The sequence below is a fragment of the Podarcis liolepis genome (assembly GCF_965112155.1).
Source record: "Podarcis liolepis genome assembly, chromosome: 10".
Lineage (NCBI taxonomy): Eukaryota > Metazoa > Chordata > Lepidosauria > Squamata > Lacertidae > Podarcis > Podarcis liolepis.
This window is the reverse complement of record NC_139562.1, coordinates 5,251,372-5,270,396: the sequence shown is the minus strand read 5'-3', so window position 1 is coordinate 5,270,396 and position 19,025 is coordinate 5,251,372. Positions and strand designations below refer to the sequence as shown.

The following is a 19,025-nucleotide window of genomic DNA, read 5'->3' as shown; positions in this document are numbered from 1 at the left end:
AAACAAACAAACCAGTTTATTAAAATATGCATTAAAATACAAGTTAAAATGCAGACTCATTTTAAAAGTAGCCCATATATCAAGACCACAAGGGGAGGGAAACAGAAGGGTCAGACTGAGTCCGACCCAAAGGCCAGGCGGAACAGCTCTGTCTTGCAGGCCCTGCGGAAATATGTCAAGTCCCGCAGGGCCCTAGTCTCTTGTGACAGAGCGTTCCACCAGATCGGGGCCAGTACCGAAAAGGCCCTGGCCCTAGTTGAAATAGAGTTGTTGGTCTTTTTTTGGTGGGGGGGGGGGGTGAGTCAAAGTTGTTGAACTTGTTTTAGGGTGCGAGATCAATCAGAGTTGTTGAGCTTTTTGGGATATCAACCGGTTGGACAGGCACCTTCCAACTCGCTCACAGGCTTTATGAATCTATTATCCTTGTGTGGATCACGAGCCATTCATTTCATTGGCGATTGTGAGAGTCGGGGGGCTTCACTGGGTCCCCTATCTCAATTTTGTGTGTGTGTGTGTGTGTGTGTGTGTGATGCCTGTTAAAAAGGTTTTTTTAAAAAAGCTTGTCATGCTAGGAGCATCTTGGCTGCCCCTCTTTCTGTGCCAGCTGTGGAGGGAAACCCTTCTTTGCCAGGAGATTGCGGGGTCGGTGTGTCCCTCGGCTGGGATTTCTCTCTCTCTCTCTCTTCCCGGTTGCCAGTCCGGTTTTTCTGGTCCTGCCAGTCCGGTTGTGCGGCTTTTGGGAGGGGGAAACCGCAAGGCTGCTTGGCCCCAGTCCTGCACCCTTTGCCAGCGCAGGGTGACTGGCTCGGGCAGGCCCATGCCCAGCCCTATCTGCTTCCGAGGCCCTGCGGCTTTGCCAGGGCTCCTTCCCCTTCGCCGGGGGTGTGTGTGCTGAAGCAAGCCCTGGCCTGTTCCTCCGTGCCACGCCTTGCCAGGCAGTTTGGCAAACGTCTCGGCACCCAAGTGCCACCCCAGCCTGCCAGCCTGCGGGGCTTTCCTTCCACCCCACGGCATTCAGGGCCTCCTCCGGCTGGGGCAGGCGATTTATGCAGGGCTGCTGTGAACCTTTGCTTGCTCAAGAAGAGGCTGGTGGGCAGAGGGCAGGGTGACCTGGTGTTTGGGGATCCCATGGTAGCCTTTCTCCTGCGTCCGAGTAAAGGAGGGAGCTTGGTGGGTTCCATCTTGGGCACTGGAATTCCAGGCTTCCTCTGGGAATATCTGGCCTGCTAAGGAGGCTATTTCCACACACGCAACACATTTGACCCTGAGCTTCATCACCACTGATTTATACAGACCTCCGCCCAGTTCCCTAACCTCTGACTCAAGTTCCTGGTCCTCAGTTTTCTGCCCTGTTCGTTTTGTAGCTGCACGGGGATTTAGATGTGCCGTCCCGGGTCTCTGTTGCTCACCGTCTCTGTGTGGTTTGCTGGTCTACTGGCGGCCGTTGGTACCTCACCCCGCAATGTGTGGCTGCACGGTTCCTGGCCATGCGCAGAGCGCTTCTTCTTCCCCTCCCCAAATAACGGCCGCCCCTCTCTTTTCCTCTCTCCTCCCGCAGCGCCGAGGAGTGCAAACAGGTTTGCTGGGCTTTGAGGGATTTCACCAGATTGTTCCGGTAGCCTGTGCCTCCTTCACTCTGCCTGTCTCCCAGGTGAGCAGAATCTAACTTTTCCTCCCAGTTTTCTGTGCATGTGGAGAGAGGCTTGAATATGGTGCCTTCCTTCTCCCGCTGGCCCCGGGCATGGCGGCTCTGCTGCCGGCTGCCATGTTTGACAGCTGTAAACACACAAGACGTAACCGGCTGTACGTTTGAAAAAATCTATACTATTTGTTGTATTGAATTGTAGATTTCAACAGAGGTAGCTCATAAAGTTCAACGAAAAATGTAGAAGACCCAGTAGATCAGTTCATTCTCTAATCAGTTAATGCATAAGGTCCATATATGTGAAAGTGTCTATTCCACCTGTCTGTTCATAGAGTCCAACAATCCACACGAAAGGTTGTTGCAGTTCCACAGAATCCTTTCACAAAGTCTAAGACAAGGATTTCTGGAATATTAGCCTTGTTTCGCCATCCTAGGCTTCATCAGAGTAGTTATAGCAGCTACTACTATGCTATAAGATCCACTGTCCTGTGATATCATATATGAGCTTGTACTACTGATGAAGCCTAGGATGGCAAAACAAGGCTAATATTGCGGAAATCCTTGTCTTGGACTCTGTGGAAGGATTCTGTGGAACTGCAACAACCTTGTTTGATGTTTGAATGTGTTGTAAACTGCTTTTGAGATTTGTTCTTAAAAAAACAAAGCAGTATAGAAATGGAATTAATCATAATACAGTGGTACCTCCAGTTGCGAACAGGATCCATTCCGGAGGTCCGGCCACATCCTGAGAAATTCGCAGCCGGAGGATCGTTTCTGCGCATGCACACAGCGCAGTTTAGCGCTTCTGCGCATGTGCATAGAGCACTTCTGCACATGTGTGCATGGCGAAACCTGGAAAACTACTTCCGGGTTTGCCACGTTCGGAGGTACAACTGTAATAGTAAGACAGTGGATGCTCGGGTTGCAAACGTCATCCGTGCGGGATGCACATTCGCAACCCGCAGCGTTCACACCCTGCGTTGGCGCATGCGCGGGTTGCGATTTAGCGCTTCTGCGCATGCACGACTGCCTAAACCCGGAAGTAACCCATTTTGCTACTTCTGGGTTTCGGCAGTCCGCAACCCGAAAAAACGAAACCTGAAGCGGACGCAACATGAGATACGACTGTAATCCCATCAGAGGGGGAAACTTGAACATATTTTGGCGACCGCAGCCTAGGTTTAATTGCCATTTGGCGATTAGACGATATATCCGAGTTTCTAAAACTGCCTTTCTTCCTCTGCCTTTTTTTACGGCTTCTCCCCTTTCCCCCTTCCCCAGGAATGTCTTATTTTCAGAAGAGGAAATAAAACTACCAAGACAGTGTCCCACAACCAGCAAACTTCATGGCGGCTGAGGGCTCTGACTCGCTCTGCTGTGTCCCGCCAATCCGGAAGAGACACTTTGCCGCGAGAACGAGTCGGTGAAGTTCCTGCTTGTGAGTGCGAGAAAGAGAGAGAGAGAAAAAGAGATAAAAACGCGAAAAAAACCATAAAATCCCGGGGGGCACAACTTATCCGCGAATATCGATGGCTGCAACTGACCTATGGCGTCGCGGGGGGAGGGGAAGCCTGCTTTTTCAGATGGACTTGCTTTAAAAAAGAGAGAGAGAGAGAGAAAGAGAAAGAGGGAAAGAAAGAAAGAGGGGGGGAAAAGACAAAAAAAAAAAACCATGAAAAGGAAAATAGTAATAAAATGTTTTAAAAACAACAACAGAAATATGAAACAATAGAAAACTAATTTGCCTGGAAGCAAAAAAAAAGAAAAAAAAGATGGAAAAAAATGCAAAACAAAGTAGTAAACTTTCTGTGAAATGAAAATAAAAATGATTACTTAAGGATCCATTCGGGATTAAGAAACAAAAACCAAACACCTATCTAAGAAACCCAATAGTCTGCCCTGCAGGGGATGGGGGAATGGGGCGAAGGGACTTAGTCCAGGGTTATTGTTGTTGTTGGTTTGCAAAGCCCCACCCTCCGGATTTCCAGAGCTCAGCCTCCCCTCCCCCCCCCCCGAGTCCCAAATGAGAGATTGGGTGGAATCCCAGGGTCTTTGGGGGGTTGGCAGAGGAGGACCCACACAGAGAAGGGTTAGGGAAAACCTAGACCCCCACCCCACCAACGTGTTTGCTTACTTTGATAAAACAGTTATAATATATATTATATTATATATATATATATATATTCTTTTTTAAAAGTTGATTTGGGTTTTTTGGAAAATTTGGTTTAAATCTGTTTGGGATTTTTTTTTTTTAAACCGCTTTGGAGGGGTGGGAAGGGGCTTCACGAGAGGGGCGGGGGGGGGGCTCTGGAGGACTGAGAGGGGACGGGCAGGCTATTTCTTTAAAACCGATCCCGGCAGCGACTCCGGTGTGGGGGGAGACACAGAGAGAGAGAGGGAGTCGCGGGCCCCGCGCAGACATTGAGGCAGGAAATGGGGGGGGGGTGCTGTTCCGTCTGGTGTTGTAGCCATCTCGAGAACAAGATTTAAAATATTAAAAAAACATGCAAAAAAAGAGAAAAGAAATAAAAACAGACGAAAAAGTTGAAACTGCAGCTGTGCCAGTAGCCTTTTTGCCCTAAGGGCTTGCGGGAGCGGTTGGGGTTTGTGGTTTACATTATGCCTCCTGTCCCTTTCACCGATGGCCTTCCTGGATTTGACCATCGCAGGATTCTGAAGAAGAGTTTGGATTTGATATTCTGCTTTATCACTACCCTAAGGAGTCTCAAAGCGGCCAACATTCTCCTTTCCCTTCCTCCCCCACAACAAACACCCTGTGAGGTGAGTGGGGCTGAGAGACTTCAGAGAAGTGTGACTGGCCCAAGGTCACCCAGCAGCTGCATGTGGAGGAGCGGGGAAGCGAACCCGGTTCACCAGATTACGAGTCCACCACTCTGAACCACTACACCACACTGGAGGGCACAGGGCTGCCCGTTCCTTGAGTTTAAGAAAAGCACCTGTCCCCCCACTGGCTGCTACCGCAGATTCCGGCGTATAACACGACTTTTTAACCCCAGAAAAGAGGCTAAAAAGTCAGGGGTCGTCTTATACGCCGGGTATGGCTTTCTCCCGGCGCGAAGCCCTCCCACTGCTGGTTCGGAAGCTGCCAAAGCTACCTGCCACCCACTGCCACTGCCCAGTGTATAAGACTGGGATTATAAGACGAACCCCCAAATTGGCAGCTGTCATCTAATACGCCCAGTCGCCTAATACGCTGGAATCTACGGTAGTTTCGTTTGGGTCTATGCGCTCTCGTCTCATATCGCTTACATGAATTCATCTCTGCCTTGTCCAGTCCCTTGTTCGAAATCGGCCAGGCATGTTTTGCAAGTGGCGCGGGTCCTATTGCAGCCGCACGGAGATTTCTGGATGCTAGCTTGGCGACTGGGGGAAGCAAAGCATCACTTAGAGAAGGGACTGAAACATTTCCCTTGAAGCTTGAGTTAGTTTTATTTGGGATTGTTTCATTTCAATGCGCTGCAAACTGCTCTGAGGTTTGTTCTTTAAAATATAAAGCGTTATAGAAATGAAAATAATCGTAACAGCAAATTCACATTGCAGAAAAAAATAGGGCACCTGGACATTCCATTGTGGTGACTCATTTGGAATTGGCTTATATACAGTGGTACCTTGGCTCTCGAACTTAATCCGTTCCGGGAGTCCATTCAACTCCCGAAACGGTTCGAAAACCAAGGCACGGCTTCCGAAAAACGCTTGCAAACCGGAACACTTCCGGGTTTGCGGCGTTTGGGAGCCGAGCCGTTAGAGAACCAATGTACCACTGTATCTGTGTTTCTAGCAATTGCCTTGCTGTAGTGAGTACTTTCAGCAGCTGTACCCCGCTGGATAAAACAGCTCATTTCTCACTCGTTTTGGGTGGGCAGCGACACCCTCACTCTTTCCCCTGAGGCTGGGGAATTTGGGGGTTTAGGCTTCTGTGGGCTCAGGACCCCCGAACTCCACAGGAATGCCCCACGCTCAGCGGCCGAACATTTGCCTTGGAAGCAGAAGGTCCCAGGTGGAGTTGGGAGAAACTCCCTGCCATATACCCTAGGGCAGTGTTTCCCAACCACTGTTCCACGGCACACTAGTGTGCCGCGAGATGTTGCCTGGTGTGCCGCGAGATGTTGCCTGGAGGGAGTCGGGCGGTGAGAGGCGGGGCGGCGGCGGCGAGGAGAGGCCGCCCAGCGCGGGGCTCTCGCCGTCTGCCTGCCTGGCTGCCTGCGAGCTCGGCGGGCAGTGCCTCCGTCCGCAGCGCCCACCTCACGGCTCTCATTCCCTGCCAAAGCTCACCCAGCCAAGCCGCGCTCTCCTTCCTGCCTCGCTTTGCTGCCTCCTCCCCCCCCCACCCCCAAAGCTTGGAGGTTCCCCGGCAAGGGGGAGGGAAAAAAATTGAAACTTACACTTTCATGCGTCCCTCCCGACGTGACGCTGCGCGCTGACGTCATGGGGTTGTAATGGTGGTGTGCCTCGAGATTTTTTTCATCAAACAAGTGTGCCTTTGCCCAAAAAAGGTTGGGAAACACTGCCCTAGGGAGCGGCCGCCAATCAGTGCAGACATTACCGTATTTTTCGCTCTATAGGACACACTTTCCCCCCTCCAAAAATGAAGGGGAAATGTGTGTGCGTCCTATGGAGTGAATGCAGGCTCCTTGGCTTCAGCGAAAGCCCGCAGGAGCCGCATGCTCTATAAAGGGTGCGCAGCTCCTGTGGGCTTTTGCGGGAGATGGGGGAATTCCCCTACCTCCCACAATAGCAGGGAGAAGGTCTGGGAGAAGCGCACAGACTGCCTGCAGCCTGTCCGCTGCTCCCAGAGCTGGCGGGGGGGAGGATCATATTTCCCCCCTTGATTTCCCCCTCTGAAAATCAGGTGCGCCCTATAGAGCGAAAAATACGGTACTGAGCAAGAGGGAGCCAAATGTATAAGGCAGCTTCCTGCGATGGAGCTTGCTTCAGAGTAGGCAGGAAGGGGATGGTGCCACTGAACTGGCCCAGGAAAGAGGCTGCAGCGAGAGGCTTTGCCACCCTGTCGTTCCATTTGCGGGCAGGGAAAGGGCTTGGGGTGGCATCTTTGCTGTGGACCAACCAGGTAAAGGTGGGAAATGGAAGGGAATCCTCTCCCATCTCTGCTGTGACGAGCGAGCAGCCATCCCCATCACGGCACCTCTCCCGGTGGCTTGTGCAAAATAAGCTCGTGCCTCATTTATTTTAAGAAAACTGCAAGGCGGTTCATAGCGCACCTGCTCTGGAGCACCAGCTTTGGTAAGGCTGCTCTAGGAATCCGAGACGAAAGAACCGGGCTATTGATCAAGTGCAGATGTAGCTGTGCGAATGTCCAGGAAGGCATGTTACTATCTATAGCAAGCAGGTGGTTTGAGTCAAGAATGTGTGTGCCCTTTGCACCCCTAACGCTCAAGGAATGCCAGGAAGCTGTTGCTTCTTGCGTCCGAATTGAGAAGAGGCTGTTCTTGAGATGCGCACATTATTTCCATCTTCCTGCAAGGTGTGCAGAGGAGGGTGACGAATATAATCCAAGCGTCTGGAAACTAAGCCTGATGAGGAACGGTTGAAGGAGCTGGGTATGTTTAGCCTGGAAAAGAAGAGCTAGGATAGCCCTCTTCAAATATCTCAAGGGCTGTCACATGGAAGAGGGAGCAAGCTTGTTTTCTCCTCCTCTGCACGGCAGGACTCAAACCAGGGACTTCAAGTTACAAGAAAGGAGATTCCAGCTAAACTTCAGGAAGAACTTTACGGCAGCAATAACTGTTTGACAGTGGAACTGACCCTCTCAGAAAGACTCCTTCCCTGGAGGTTTTTAAGGGATGCTTTAGTTGAGATTTCTGCATTGCAGGGGGTTGGCCTAGATGACCCTTGGGTGTCCTTTGCAAAATTCTCTGATTCTATCTCCTTAAAGGCCTTATCCCTGCTCTCCCCGTCAACACTCCCAGCTTTGGCTTTATTAACCCGAACCTTGTCCTGTCAAAAGACCACATTCTTGGTGTATGTTTTACCACCATGCTTCAGTGCAGACTGTGCCAGTTTCCATCACAAATTGTTCCAATCACCTTAAGGCTGTCCATGGAGGCGCAGGTTAATTCTGTGTCCAGGGCAGCTGTTTATCAGCTCCATCTGGTACACAGGCTGAAACCCTCCCTGCCCGCGAACTGTCTCGCCAGAGTGGTGCATGCTCTGGTTATCTCTCGCTTGAACTGCTGCAATGCACTCTACGTGGGGCTACCTTTGAAGGTGACCTGGAAACTACAATTAATCCAGAATGCGGCAGCTAGACTGGTGACTGGGAGCGGCCGCTGAGACCACATAACACTGGTCTTGAAAGACCTACATTGGCTCCCAGTACGTTTCCGAGCACAATTCAAAGTGTTGGTGCTGACCTTTCAAGCCCTAAACGGCCTCGGTCCAGTATACCTGAAGGAGTGTCTCCACCATCATTATGCCTGGACACTGAGGTCCAGCGCTGAGGGTCTTCTGGCGGTTCCCTCCCTGCGAGAAGTGAGGTTACAGGGAACCAGGCAGAGGGCCTTCTCGGTAGTGGCACCTGCCCCGTGGGACGCCCTCCCACTATTTTAAACAACTATTTTACTTTTAAAAGACACCTGAAGGCGGCCCTGTTTAGGGAAGTTTTTAATGTCTGACGCTGTATTGTTTTTGATATTTGGTTGGAAGCCGCCCAGTGTGGCTGGGGAGAACCAGTCAGATGGGCGGGGTATAAATAATAAACTATTGTTATTATTATTAGGCATTTCCTTGGGCTTAAAAAAATGGGTCTACCATATTTTGGGCATCATGTCTTGCATGTGGGTGCATCTCAGCTTATCCCAAAGTGTAAACATCTTAAGGAACGGATGGTTTGCGAAGTTGGGAGAAGCTGTGCTTTTTGCAAGGCCTATGGAGCTGGAGAAAGTTGCCTTGGGGGGGACTGACTCTTCCTTGCCCCCCGCCCCCCCAACCAAGCTATATCCAGGTACCATTCGGTGCAGTGGTTATTCTCCCCACCCCCCACCTGAGCCGCCCTCCCCTCTCACTTGCGACGGGGACAGAATTGCAGGAGGCGGCAGCAGGTGCCCTGGCGGAGCTCTCATGTTTCCCACGGCATCCCAACCACTCATCAGCCATCGCAGATGGGAGTAAACATGTTTATTTCACAGGCAGAGGTCGAGCTGCCCCTAGCTGAAGGGCAGAGGCCACGTAACACGGCAGTTTGGCAGCGGCGAACCGCAACACGCCCCTCCCTGCCACGGGGCACGCTCTTGTCCGACTCAGAAGGAAAGGGAGTGGCAGGAAACTAAATACCTTGGTGGTTCCAGTGGGGCAGGTTGTCAAATGCTTTCCCCATGGAATGGGTTCTTCCCTTCCACCCCTCTTTCCACTGTCCCCTTCTGCTTTGCCAAGGAAAGCAGAGTTCTGTGACCTGCATGGATTCTGATTTTGGCAGGCAGGTGGGGGAGTAAAAAACTGTAGAGAAGACCCTGAAGTGTTGCCCACCCAAACCCAAATCCCATCACTTTCCCTCTGGATTCAAGCACTTTTGCATTCGTAGATTTTTGTAAAGGAAGGCTGGGGGTGCTTTCTGGAAGCGCATTCAGTTCCTGCAAAGCTTTGGCATGTACACCCCTCCAAACCAGACCCAGGCTTCCGAAACACAAAGGAAAAGGCGTATCTCCTTCCCCAAAGGCTGGCTAATACCCTCTTGCCCGCAGAGGTTTCCTGCCCAGAGGAGCAATTGTGCAAAACCTGCTTTCTTGGTTCTGTTAGGCCGAGGGGAGTTGTAGTTCAAAACCCCCTGGAGGGCACCAGGTGGGGAAAGGCGGAGCTACATGCAGGGCCCTAGATGTGGCGATGCCTTCTTGCCCACAAAGAACCCATTTCAGGTAATTTCCTTGGCTCGTCGGAGCTCCGAAGGCACTGCACACCTGCTTACGAACATCTCTTCGCAGCCACGGGGACTGAAAACCCTTCGCTCTTGCAAATCGAAAGTCAAGAATCCCAGTGCCAGAGCTGGCGGAGTGTCTCAAACTTGGCAAAGGGTGCTTCTCGGAGGAGAGACTCCCTCTTCTGCTTGCTTGCACCAAGCAAGGCAGGTCTGGCCCCAATCCGTGCAACCTAGTGGGGGAAGGGGGCACAGAGCGGCCTCCATCTTTGGCCTTTGGGGGCTGAGGCCCAAGAGCGGCGCATGGTTCTCTGTGGTTACTGAATTTCAGAGGGTTGGGGGCTACAGGACCTTTGGGGGTACCTCCCATTTGTGCCCTGCTCCAGACCTTCGCAGGGGCTCTTTTAGAAAGTGGGAGTCCTGGTCTTCCCTTCCCCGCTACAGCGCTTACTCTTAAGTAAAGCTACCTGCTGCAGCCCAGCTCAACGGACTTCCCCCATCGCTGACGCAAGACCTGCCCTTGCCCCCCAAGTTCCTTGCGGTCCTCTCCCCGCACCCCTTCCATTTGACAGTTCACTTTTTTTGCAGCAATCGGGAGAAGGCCTTATCCTGCAAAGAACCACTCCGGCTTCTGTGTGGCTTAGCAAAAGGTTGCCAGTCAGGCTGCGTGACCCCACTTGGCGCCCGCTGAAGTCCGGCTCTTAACTGGGAACGCCGGGAGGCCCCAGAGCTTGCAAGTCCCTGTGGTTCTGCATCGGCCGCCCGCTAGCAAAGTGGCTAAGGCCTGGGGGTGGCAAGGCGCCCCCTCGTCGTGGCTACATGCTGTTGGTGGTGCTGGTCTGCATGGGCCAGGTCTCGGGCCCGGCCAGTTGCAGGCTCTGGACTTGGACGTTCTGCTGCGTCTGCCAGAGCTGGTGTAGCTCTTTGAACTGTTCCACCATCTTGTCCTTGAGATCCGGGTGGGAGATCTGGAGGCGGACGCTGTCGGCTGACCAGCACAGCTCTCCGGAGAACATTTCCAACAGGAGACGCGCAGCTACTGGCACCACCTGCGAAGGAAAAAGGGGGTTCCGTCATTTCGTGCACAGGTGGAAAAGCAGAGCAGCCTCGCTTTCATATATGCGGTGGAATGGTAAAATAATTACAGTGGTACCAACGTATAAGTCCACCCCATCCAGCGTCCATTTCGGCGGATGTCCGCGGCAAACCCAGAAGTACCAGAATGGGTTTCTTCTGGGTTTCCCGCTCGTCCATGCGCAGAAGTGCTAAATAGCGCTTTGTGCATGTGCAGAAGCGCAACCTGCGCTAATGTGCGCAGAGCGGCGCTTTGTCGAGTGTCCTCTTCATTAAGCGGGGTGGTGAAATGGTAAAATAATTACAGTGGTACCTCCATATAAGTCTGCCCCGTCCAGCAGGGGAAAACGGAAAAAGCAACTGGATATACATTTCCAAAACGTAAGATAAAAAACCAATACAGTGGTACCTCAGGTTAAGAAATTAATTCGCTCCGGAGATCCGTTCCTAACCTGAAACTGTTCTTAACCTGAGGTACCACTTTAGCTAATGGGGCCTCCCGCTGCTGCCACACGATTTCTGTTCTCATCCTGAAGCAAAGTACTTAACCTGAGGTACTATTTCTGAGTTAGCCGAGTCTGTAACCTGTAGTGTATGTAACCCGAAGTGTCTGTAACCCGAGGTACCGCTGTAAAATAAAACAGTGTTTTGTGTTGTATAGGCTCCTATGATGTAAGTCATGGGCCCTGCGTGCTCCCTAAAATATCACTGGTTTGCTCCTTTCTATATATAGGGTGCCTACATTCTGCGTGGACTGGTTGTAACAATTACTTTGATAAAATACATATTTTGTTATGTGCAAATGGCTTTAGATATGCCTTAAGTCCATAAATTACCACATGGCACATATTCCACACAAAAAACAGCGGCAATATGTTGTTGACAAAGGACAGCTGGACATAGAAAGGACCACGTTACCTTCAGGAGCTGAGGGCCTCATCAAACCTAAATCTGGCCCTGCCAGAACCCCCTTCTCCCAGAACCCAGAGAACCTTGAAAGTAGGAGAGCAAAGAGCTGAGGATGAGTAAGGAAGTGGGAGGAAAAGGGGGTGGAGAGTCACTCAGGACAACGCCATTATTCCCAGAGGTTGCGTTCCAAGCCTCTCTCTGTAAATATTGAATAAAAAGCAGATGGCAAGGACTTTTCCTCGCCTTATCCGTTCCTGGCAAGCTGCCGTGAAGATTGGATCCTCTGCCGCCTGACACCAACTTCTGCTAGAAAACCTTCATGGACACACGTACCTCCTCCTGATTTACTGTATTTTTCGCTCTATAAGACACACTTTTCCCCTCCTAAAAAGTAAGGGGAAATGTGTGTGCGTCTTATGGAGCGAATGCAGGCTGCGCAGCTATCCCAGAAGCCAGGAGAGCGAGAGGGTGAGGCTTTGAGCAGCTCTCCCTCTTTCTGTGCTGGCTTTAGGGATAGCTGCACAGCGCCTCTCCAGCGAAGCGGGAGAAGGAAAGTAAGGGGCTCCATAAGGGGTAAGTCTGATCATCCGTCCTCCTCCCTCTTCAACATCATTTGATTCAGAATATTTTTTCTCTCATTTTCCTCCTCTTAAAACTAGGTGCATCTTATAGTCGGGTGCATCTTATAGAGCAAAAAATACGGTATGTGGGCGGAAGGAGATGACGGACGGACGGATGGACGGACGGACACAAACACAGCGCCGCCATCCCACCTGGACTGTGATCAGCTTCTTCTCTTTAGGCTTCTGGTCCGGCCACTCCTCTCCGAAGCAGAAGAAAATCTCGTAGGGGGGTGGCGTGGTGCTCTGACCCTTCTGGAACATGATAAGTCCTATGGAGAGAGGATGGGAATGACATAATATTTTTTAAAAATAAAGGGAAAGGGAAGGGCCAGGAAGTATTGGCGGCCCATTGGGGGAAGAGAAGAGGGCAAGGAGGGAACAGGGAACCAGAAAGTGGAAGGAGAGAAAGTCATAGCAGGATGGTTGAAGGCTGTGAGCATCGCAAAGCAGGTTGGCAGGGATGACGCAGCCTGGCAGTTTTCCCTCCCCAGCAGAAAAGACTGGCTGCTGGACCAAAGGCATGCTTAGCCAAGCATCTCGCTTCTGCTAGAAAAATGCAACCTGTGCTGGTGCCGGGAGGAAGGTTACAGTTATCGTAGTCCAAGTTCAGTCCTGAGTCACTAGCCTGGAAACAGTTCACAAGGAGTGAGGCGAGGTTCGAAGCAGGAGGTCGGGCGGGAACAGGAAGGCTGGAAGGTCAGGTCTGGGTCCGGGTAGGAGCAGGTACTCAACAACGACGTTGCTCCCGCAACCTGGGACCGGGCTGACTGGCCTTTATCTTCTCTAAGGCCAGGGGCGGTCCCGGCCCCCAGGAGCCCCGCCTCTCCTGGCCTTAAGGCGAGCACTCCTCCTGGGAGAAACCAGTTCCCTTCGCCTCTCTGCCCTAAGCCTCTGCAGCTCAGGAGAGGCCGAAGGGTTACTGGGCCCAGGGGGAGGCTCACCTGTAGGCACTGAGTCCTCAACCACCTCTGGAGCCAGAGTGGATTCACCTGGTGCCTGCCCCTGAGGATCCGGCACAGGTGCAGGCGCCTCAGAATCAAGGCCCTGCCCCAGTTCAGCCAGCCCTGGAGGCGGGGACTCCTGTGCAGGCTGGGATTCCTCCGGTTCATCCTCTGAATCGGAATCCCAGGCCATCACACAACCTGTGTTGCTAATAGACGTAGTGCGACTCATGCAACACGCTGGCGATTATACAAAACATTAAACAAAGCCACAAAGACTTGTGAGACAGGGTGCTGGCATTTGGGGAGTGTGCTACCTGCAAGCCCCAGTTAAAGGGCCTTATTGGGGGCAAACAGCGGCCTTTTGATTACTTGGACTGCCAGGGCAAAACAGGTGCAAAACGCCGGCACCCTGTCTCGCAAGTCTTTGTGGCTTTGTTTAATGTTTTGTATTTTTCTCAGAAGGTTGATAAAGTATGTTTAATTATTGTTCTGTGTATATTCATCGCCAATGTGTTGCATGAGTCACACTACAAATGCCACAAAACAGCATGAAAACAACAAACATTTCCCCCCCTGTTGCCCCCTAGGCAAGATGGCTAGTGCACACCTAGCCATGTCTACTCAGAAGTAAGTTGCACAATAGCCAAAGGGACAAAGCAAACCAGCCTCCCACGAACCTGGTGCGCTCCAGGCTTGCGGGGCTAATATTCCCATCAGCCTCAGCAAAGGTTGGCCAAGGCAGAACCAAATGTACAGGAATGTTATCATCATCATCATCATTTACATTTGTACCTACGGGACCGCCTCTCCCGGTATGCCCCGCGGAGGACCTTAAGGTCCACAAATGACAACACCTTGGAGGTCCCAAGTTGCAAGGTGGTTAGACTGGTCTCAACTAGGGCCAGGGCCTTTTCAGTGCTGGCCCCGAATTGGTGGAACGCTCTGTCCCAAGAGACTAGGGCCCTGCAGGACTTGACATCTTTCCGCAGGGCCTGCAAGACAGAGCTGTTCCGCCTGCCCTTTGGTTTGGACTCAGTCTGACCCTTATGTTTCCCTCCCCTTATGGATTTGATCTATGGGCTCCTTTTAAAATGAGGCTGCATTTTAAATGGCATTTTAACCTGTATTTTAAATTGGTCCCCCCCCCCACCATTATGTTTTTACTGTGATTTTATTGGTGTCAGCCGCCCTGAGCCCGGCTCTGGCCGGGGAAGGAAGGATATAAATAATTTTTATTATTATTATTAAATGGTAACAATAAAAATGGCATTCCCGTGCATGATCCTCCAGCAGTTTGACCTCACCCCCGGTTTGACCTCACAATGGAGGGGCACCCCATTGTCTCTCAAGACAGACAGATGCCAAAAACATTGGCATCTTTCCCCCCCCAAGAGCTCAAGGGGCCTTGCATAGTTTCTCCCCGTTCCATCCTCACAACGACCCTGCAAGGTTGTTCTGTGCTGGGGAGAAAAGCGGCCTCACTCCTCCCCCCAGACCTGAATTCCCAGAGACTTCTGTCCTCTTCCTCTGTGCATCTGCTTGGCCCTGTGGGGTGACAGTGCCTCTGACCATAGCTGTCAACTTACAGATTTGAAAATAAGGGACCAGCAGCCTCGGAAATAAGGGATCAGCAGCCAAAATAAGGGATTTTCCGGGCACAGGTATGTTCGCCTTCTGAGCCCCTCCGAGCCAAAGGCAGAAAGCCCAGCCAGCAGCCAAACGAAGCCTCAAGGGGTGATTCCCACAGCACAGCAACCCGGCAAAGGGGACGCAGCAAGGGAAACCACCGTCACCTCTCCACTGGGAAGCGCTGAGCAAAGGCAAGTCCCCAGGCAAGGCGGCCGATTTGATCGGCACAAGGCATGCAAGCTCCACCCCCCAGTCATTCTCCAACTCCTTATGGGGTGAGCAACGCAGCCAAGCAACACAGTTGGAGCCTCCCTCCTCCCTGGCCGGCAGGGAGGGGGGGGAGAGGAGCTGCTTCCTTTGAAACCCGGGAAATTTAAGGGACATCATCAATAAGGGACAGCAGTGGGACACGGCGCTGGGATAAGGGAGTTTCCCGCCAAATAAGGGACGGTTGACAGCTATGCCTCTGAGCATGTTCAGAGAACCATTCCCGTTCCACCAAGCGCCTGCCTTTGCCCTCGCCCCCTCCTTTGGGACCAGGAGGGCCCTGGCGTCGGAGGGAGGGTGAGGCTGGGGTCTCCAGCCCTTTCCCTCACCGTTAAGGAAGCTCTCCAGGCTGAAGAGCTTGATCTTCTTCTCGCGCTCGATGGGATTGGGGCCTGCCAGCTCCCCGGCACAGGGCCCGGTCCAGAAGACCTTGCACTGGCAGAGGCGGATGGCGTAGATGTCCTGCCCCTGCAGCTCCAGGATGAGGCCCCGGTCCAAGACGTCCAGCAGCTGGTGGGTGTAGAAGCGCTGCTTCTCGTTGGGCACCCCCTCCGCGCTGGGGAAGCGCACCTGCTCCAGCGTCAGTGGCCCAAAGAGCTCCACCTGCTCCTGGGTGGGCTTCAGGTTGCTGTAGAAGAGGCGGCAGCCGTGGGGGTTGCTGATGGTCAGGGAGCCCACCGAGCGGCCGCGGTACTGGAACTTGATCTCCAAGTCGGTCACTGCGGGAAGGCGAGAAGCAGCAGCAGGACCGTTTAGGCATCGCAAGGGATCTTGTAGAAAGCACAGGCCCTACGTGCAGCCGTGGACTCCCACTCCCATCATCCCTAATGGCCTTGGACTCCAGCTCCCATCATCATCCCTAACGGGCCTTGGACTCCGGCTCCCATCAGCCCCATCAGCCTTGGATTCCTGTTCCCATCAGCTTGGGACTCCAGTTCCTATCATCTTTAATGGTGTTGGACTCCAACTCCCATCAGCCCCGGATTCCTGTTCCTATTAGGTTGGGACTATCATCTTTAACAATGTTGGACTCCAGCTCCCATCATCCCTAATGGCCTTGGACTCCAGCTCCCATCAGCCCCATCAACCTTGGATTCCTCTTCCTATCAGCTTGGGACTCCAGCTCCCATCATTCCCTAACAGCCTTGGACTCCAGCTCCCATCAGCCTTGGACTCCAACTCCCATCATTCCCTAATAGACTTGGACTCGGCCTTGGACTCCAGCTCCCATCAGCCTTGGACTCCAGCTCCCATCAGCCTTGGACTCCAGCTCCTATCATTCTTAACAGTGTTGGACTCCAGCTCCCATCAGCCTTGGACTCCAGCTCCCATCAGCCCCAGCCAGCACAGCCAATGGTCAGAACTGGTGGAAGTTGGAGCCCAACAGCATATGAAGGACCACTTCATTTCTTCACTTCAAAGAGCCACAGTTTCCGTAAAACTACAATCGGCACCCTCCTCTTGAGAGCAGGCGTAGCGCAGAGTGCGAGGGCTGGGAAGCCCCCCAGGTTTGAATTTCGCCTCAGCCATGGACCCATATAGCTGTCAACGTTTCCCTTTTTTAAAGGGAAATTCCCTGATTCTGAATAGGATTCCTCGCAAGAAAAGGGAAAGGTTGACAGCTATGCATCAGCCGCCGCTGTTTCCCCTTCCCCAAGGGTTTCGCGATTCCCGCCCGCCCTCCCGCTTCCTCCCTGCCGCGGGACGGATCCTTACGTGGCAGCATGTGGGGGCTGATCAGCAAATCCGGGATGAACTGCTCCATGGGCGCCACCGGGCAGCCCCCCGGGCGCAGGGGCTCCAGGTCCGCCGACATGGGGACGTCCCCTGGAACGAGGGGCATTGCTCCGGCCGGTTCGACGAAGTTGGGCGCGGCAGGCTCCCCGCCTACCGCAAAAGCACCGACGGGTGGAGGCGGAGGGGGAGCGTTCATGCGTGCCACGTGGGGGAAGGATCCGTTGGCGCAAGCGCCCGGGTACAAGGCCTCCTGCTTCAGCCACGGGTAGGGGGGCAGGGGCTCCACGCCGTGGGACGGATCTGCGGAAACGAGAGCCAAGCACGGATGAAATGTCAGGAAGGGATCTCGGGGGCAGGTAATAATAATAATAATAATAATAATAATAATAATAATAATTTATTTATACCCCGCCCATCTGGCTGAGTTTCCCCAGCCACTCTGGGCGGCTCCCAATCAAGTGTTAAAAACAATACAGCAGTAAATATTAAAAACTTCCCTAAACAGGGCGGCCTTCAGATGTCTTTTAAAGATAAGATATCTGCTTATTTCCTTTACATCTGAAGGGAGAGTGTTCCACAGGGCAGGTGCCACCACCGAGAAGGCCCTCTGCCTGGTTCCCTGTAACCTCACTTCTCACAATAAGGGAACCGCCAGAAGGCCCTCGGAGCTGGACTTCAGTGTCCGGGCTGAACGATGGGGGTACCCTAAGACACGGCAGACCCCAACCCCGGAAGAAAGCAGAAGATGTCTTTTGCTCGCTGCACAAGAGGGGATGGGCACGGCTGCTGGAATGTAAAGTTCTTGACTGCTCAGAATCATCAGGGGCAGGCAAACTAAGGCCCGGGGGCCAGATCTGGCCCAATCGCCTTCTCAATCCAGCCTGTGGACGGTCCGGGAATCAGCATGTTTTTACATGAGTAGAATGTGTCCTTTTATTTAAAATGCATCTCTGGGTTATTTGTGGGGCATAGGAATTCGTTCATATTTTTCCCCAAAATATAGTCCGACCCACCACATGGTTTGAGGGACGGTGGACCGGCCCACGGCTAAAAAAAGGTTGCCAACCCCTGGCTCAGATAGTCTGCTTCTGTTCCTGGATGCTTTGCAATGAGAACGTGGGGTTATATCCAAGTAAGGCACTCACTCTCGGCCTAACCCACCTCGCAAGGTTGTAGTGAGGGCGATAAAGGGAGGAAGAAAACTATTACGCTGCCTTGAGCTCCCAGTACGTTTCCGAGCACGTTTCCGAGTGTTGGTGCTGACCTTGAAAGCCCTAAACGGCCTCAATCCAGTAGACCTGAAGGAGTGTCTCCACCCCCATCGTTCAGCCTGGACGCTGAGGTCCAGCTCTGAGGGCCTTCTGGCGGTTCCCTCACTGCGAGAAGTGAGATTGCAGGGAACTAGGCAGAGGGCCTTCTCAGTGGTGGCACCCACCCTGTGGAACGCCCTCCCATCAGATGTCAAGGAAATAAACAACTATTTGACTTTTAGAAGACATCTGAAGGCAGCCCTGTTTAGGGAAGTTTTTAATGTTTGATGCATTACTGTATTTTTAATATCCTGTTGGAAGCCGCCCAGAGTGGCTGGGGAGACCTGGCCAGATGGGTGGGTTGTAAGTAATAATTTATTATTATTATTATTATTATTATTATTATTATTATTATTATTATTATTACTACTTCTTGAAGGTGGGATGTAAATGCAATACAGTAAATAATAGGGCCTACTCACCGCTTGTAAGGTCTCCTATGCAGTGCAAGAATTTCTGGACGTTTCTTGAGATGGTAATGTTGAAAATGACCAGTAGGAGTGTGCGAGATCAAAGCGTCACTCCAACTGGGTTAATGATTCCTGTACCCCCCCAGCCCCCCTCCCAGCACAGCCGCCTCCCCCTCCGGCACCCACCTGCAATTTGTAGCGTTGGCATCATCTTCTGCAACTGCAAATCAAGCAATCGGTGTTAGTGGCGGTGGGGAAAGACCTTGAGCCGAGATCCTGCTGGGGCACCCATGTTTGGAGACACCCTGGGCATCCTCAGGAAGCAGAACTAACCTCCCCTTGCACCCCAGTCGGACCCCCCTCTCTAGCTGAGATTCCCGCATTGCAGGGGGTTGGACTAGATGACCCTTGGGGTCCCCTTGCAAGTCTGCCATTCTACAAGCTACTGAGCTCACTTTGCAGGGCCTCTTGGGTTTATCATCCTGCAATCCAGGACTGCGAGGCGGCACTACAAATCCTTTAACGCAGCGGTTCTCAACCTGTGGGTCCCCAGATGTTGTTGGACTACAACTCCCATCGTCCCTGAGCT

General features: G+C 52.4%; 2 protein-coding genes across 6 annotated transcripts in view; one reads left to right on the top strand and one right to left on the bottom strand.

Annotated features, from left to right (window-relative positions):
• TNPO3 (transportin 3) overlaps positions 1-3,274 on the top strand; it is a 45,051-nt gene extending 41,777 nt beyond the window's left edge. For all 3 annotated transcript variants that reach the window (XR_014516118.1, XM_083461063.1, XM_083461062.1), the window contains exons 22-23: positions 1,559-1,651; positions 2,927-3,274. Coding sequence is in view for 2 of the 3 variants with exons in the window: in XM_083461063.1 (XP_083317189.1) it covers positions 1,559-1,619 (61 nt within the window). In the remaining variant the exon portion in view is untranslated. The remainder of the gene's footprint in view (positions 1-1,558; positions 1,652-2,926) is intronic.
• A 5,513-nt stretch (positions 3,275-8,787) lies between these two features.
• IRF5 (interferon regulatory factor 5) overlaps positions 8,788-19,025 on the bottom strand; it is a 42,929-nt gene continuing 32,691 nt past the window's right edge. For all 3 annotated transcript variants that reach the window (XM_083461397.1, XM_083461395.1, XM_083461396.1), the window contains exons 5-9: positions 18,623-18,656; positions 16,696-17,016; positions 15,309-15,698; positions 12,290-12,408; positions 8,788-10,582 (exon numbers count right to left, since the gene is read on the bottom strand). In XM_083461397.1, the coding sequence (XP_083317523.1) occupies positions 10,349-10,582; positions 12,290-12,408; positions 15,309-15,698; positions 16,696-17,016; positions 18,623-18,656 (1,098 nt within the window). In that variant the 3' untranslated portion in view covers positions 8,788-10,348. The remainder of the gene's footprint in view (positions 10,583-12,289; positions 12,409-15,308; positions 15,699-16,695; positions 17,017-18,622; positions 18,657-19,025) is intronic.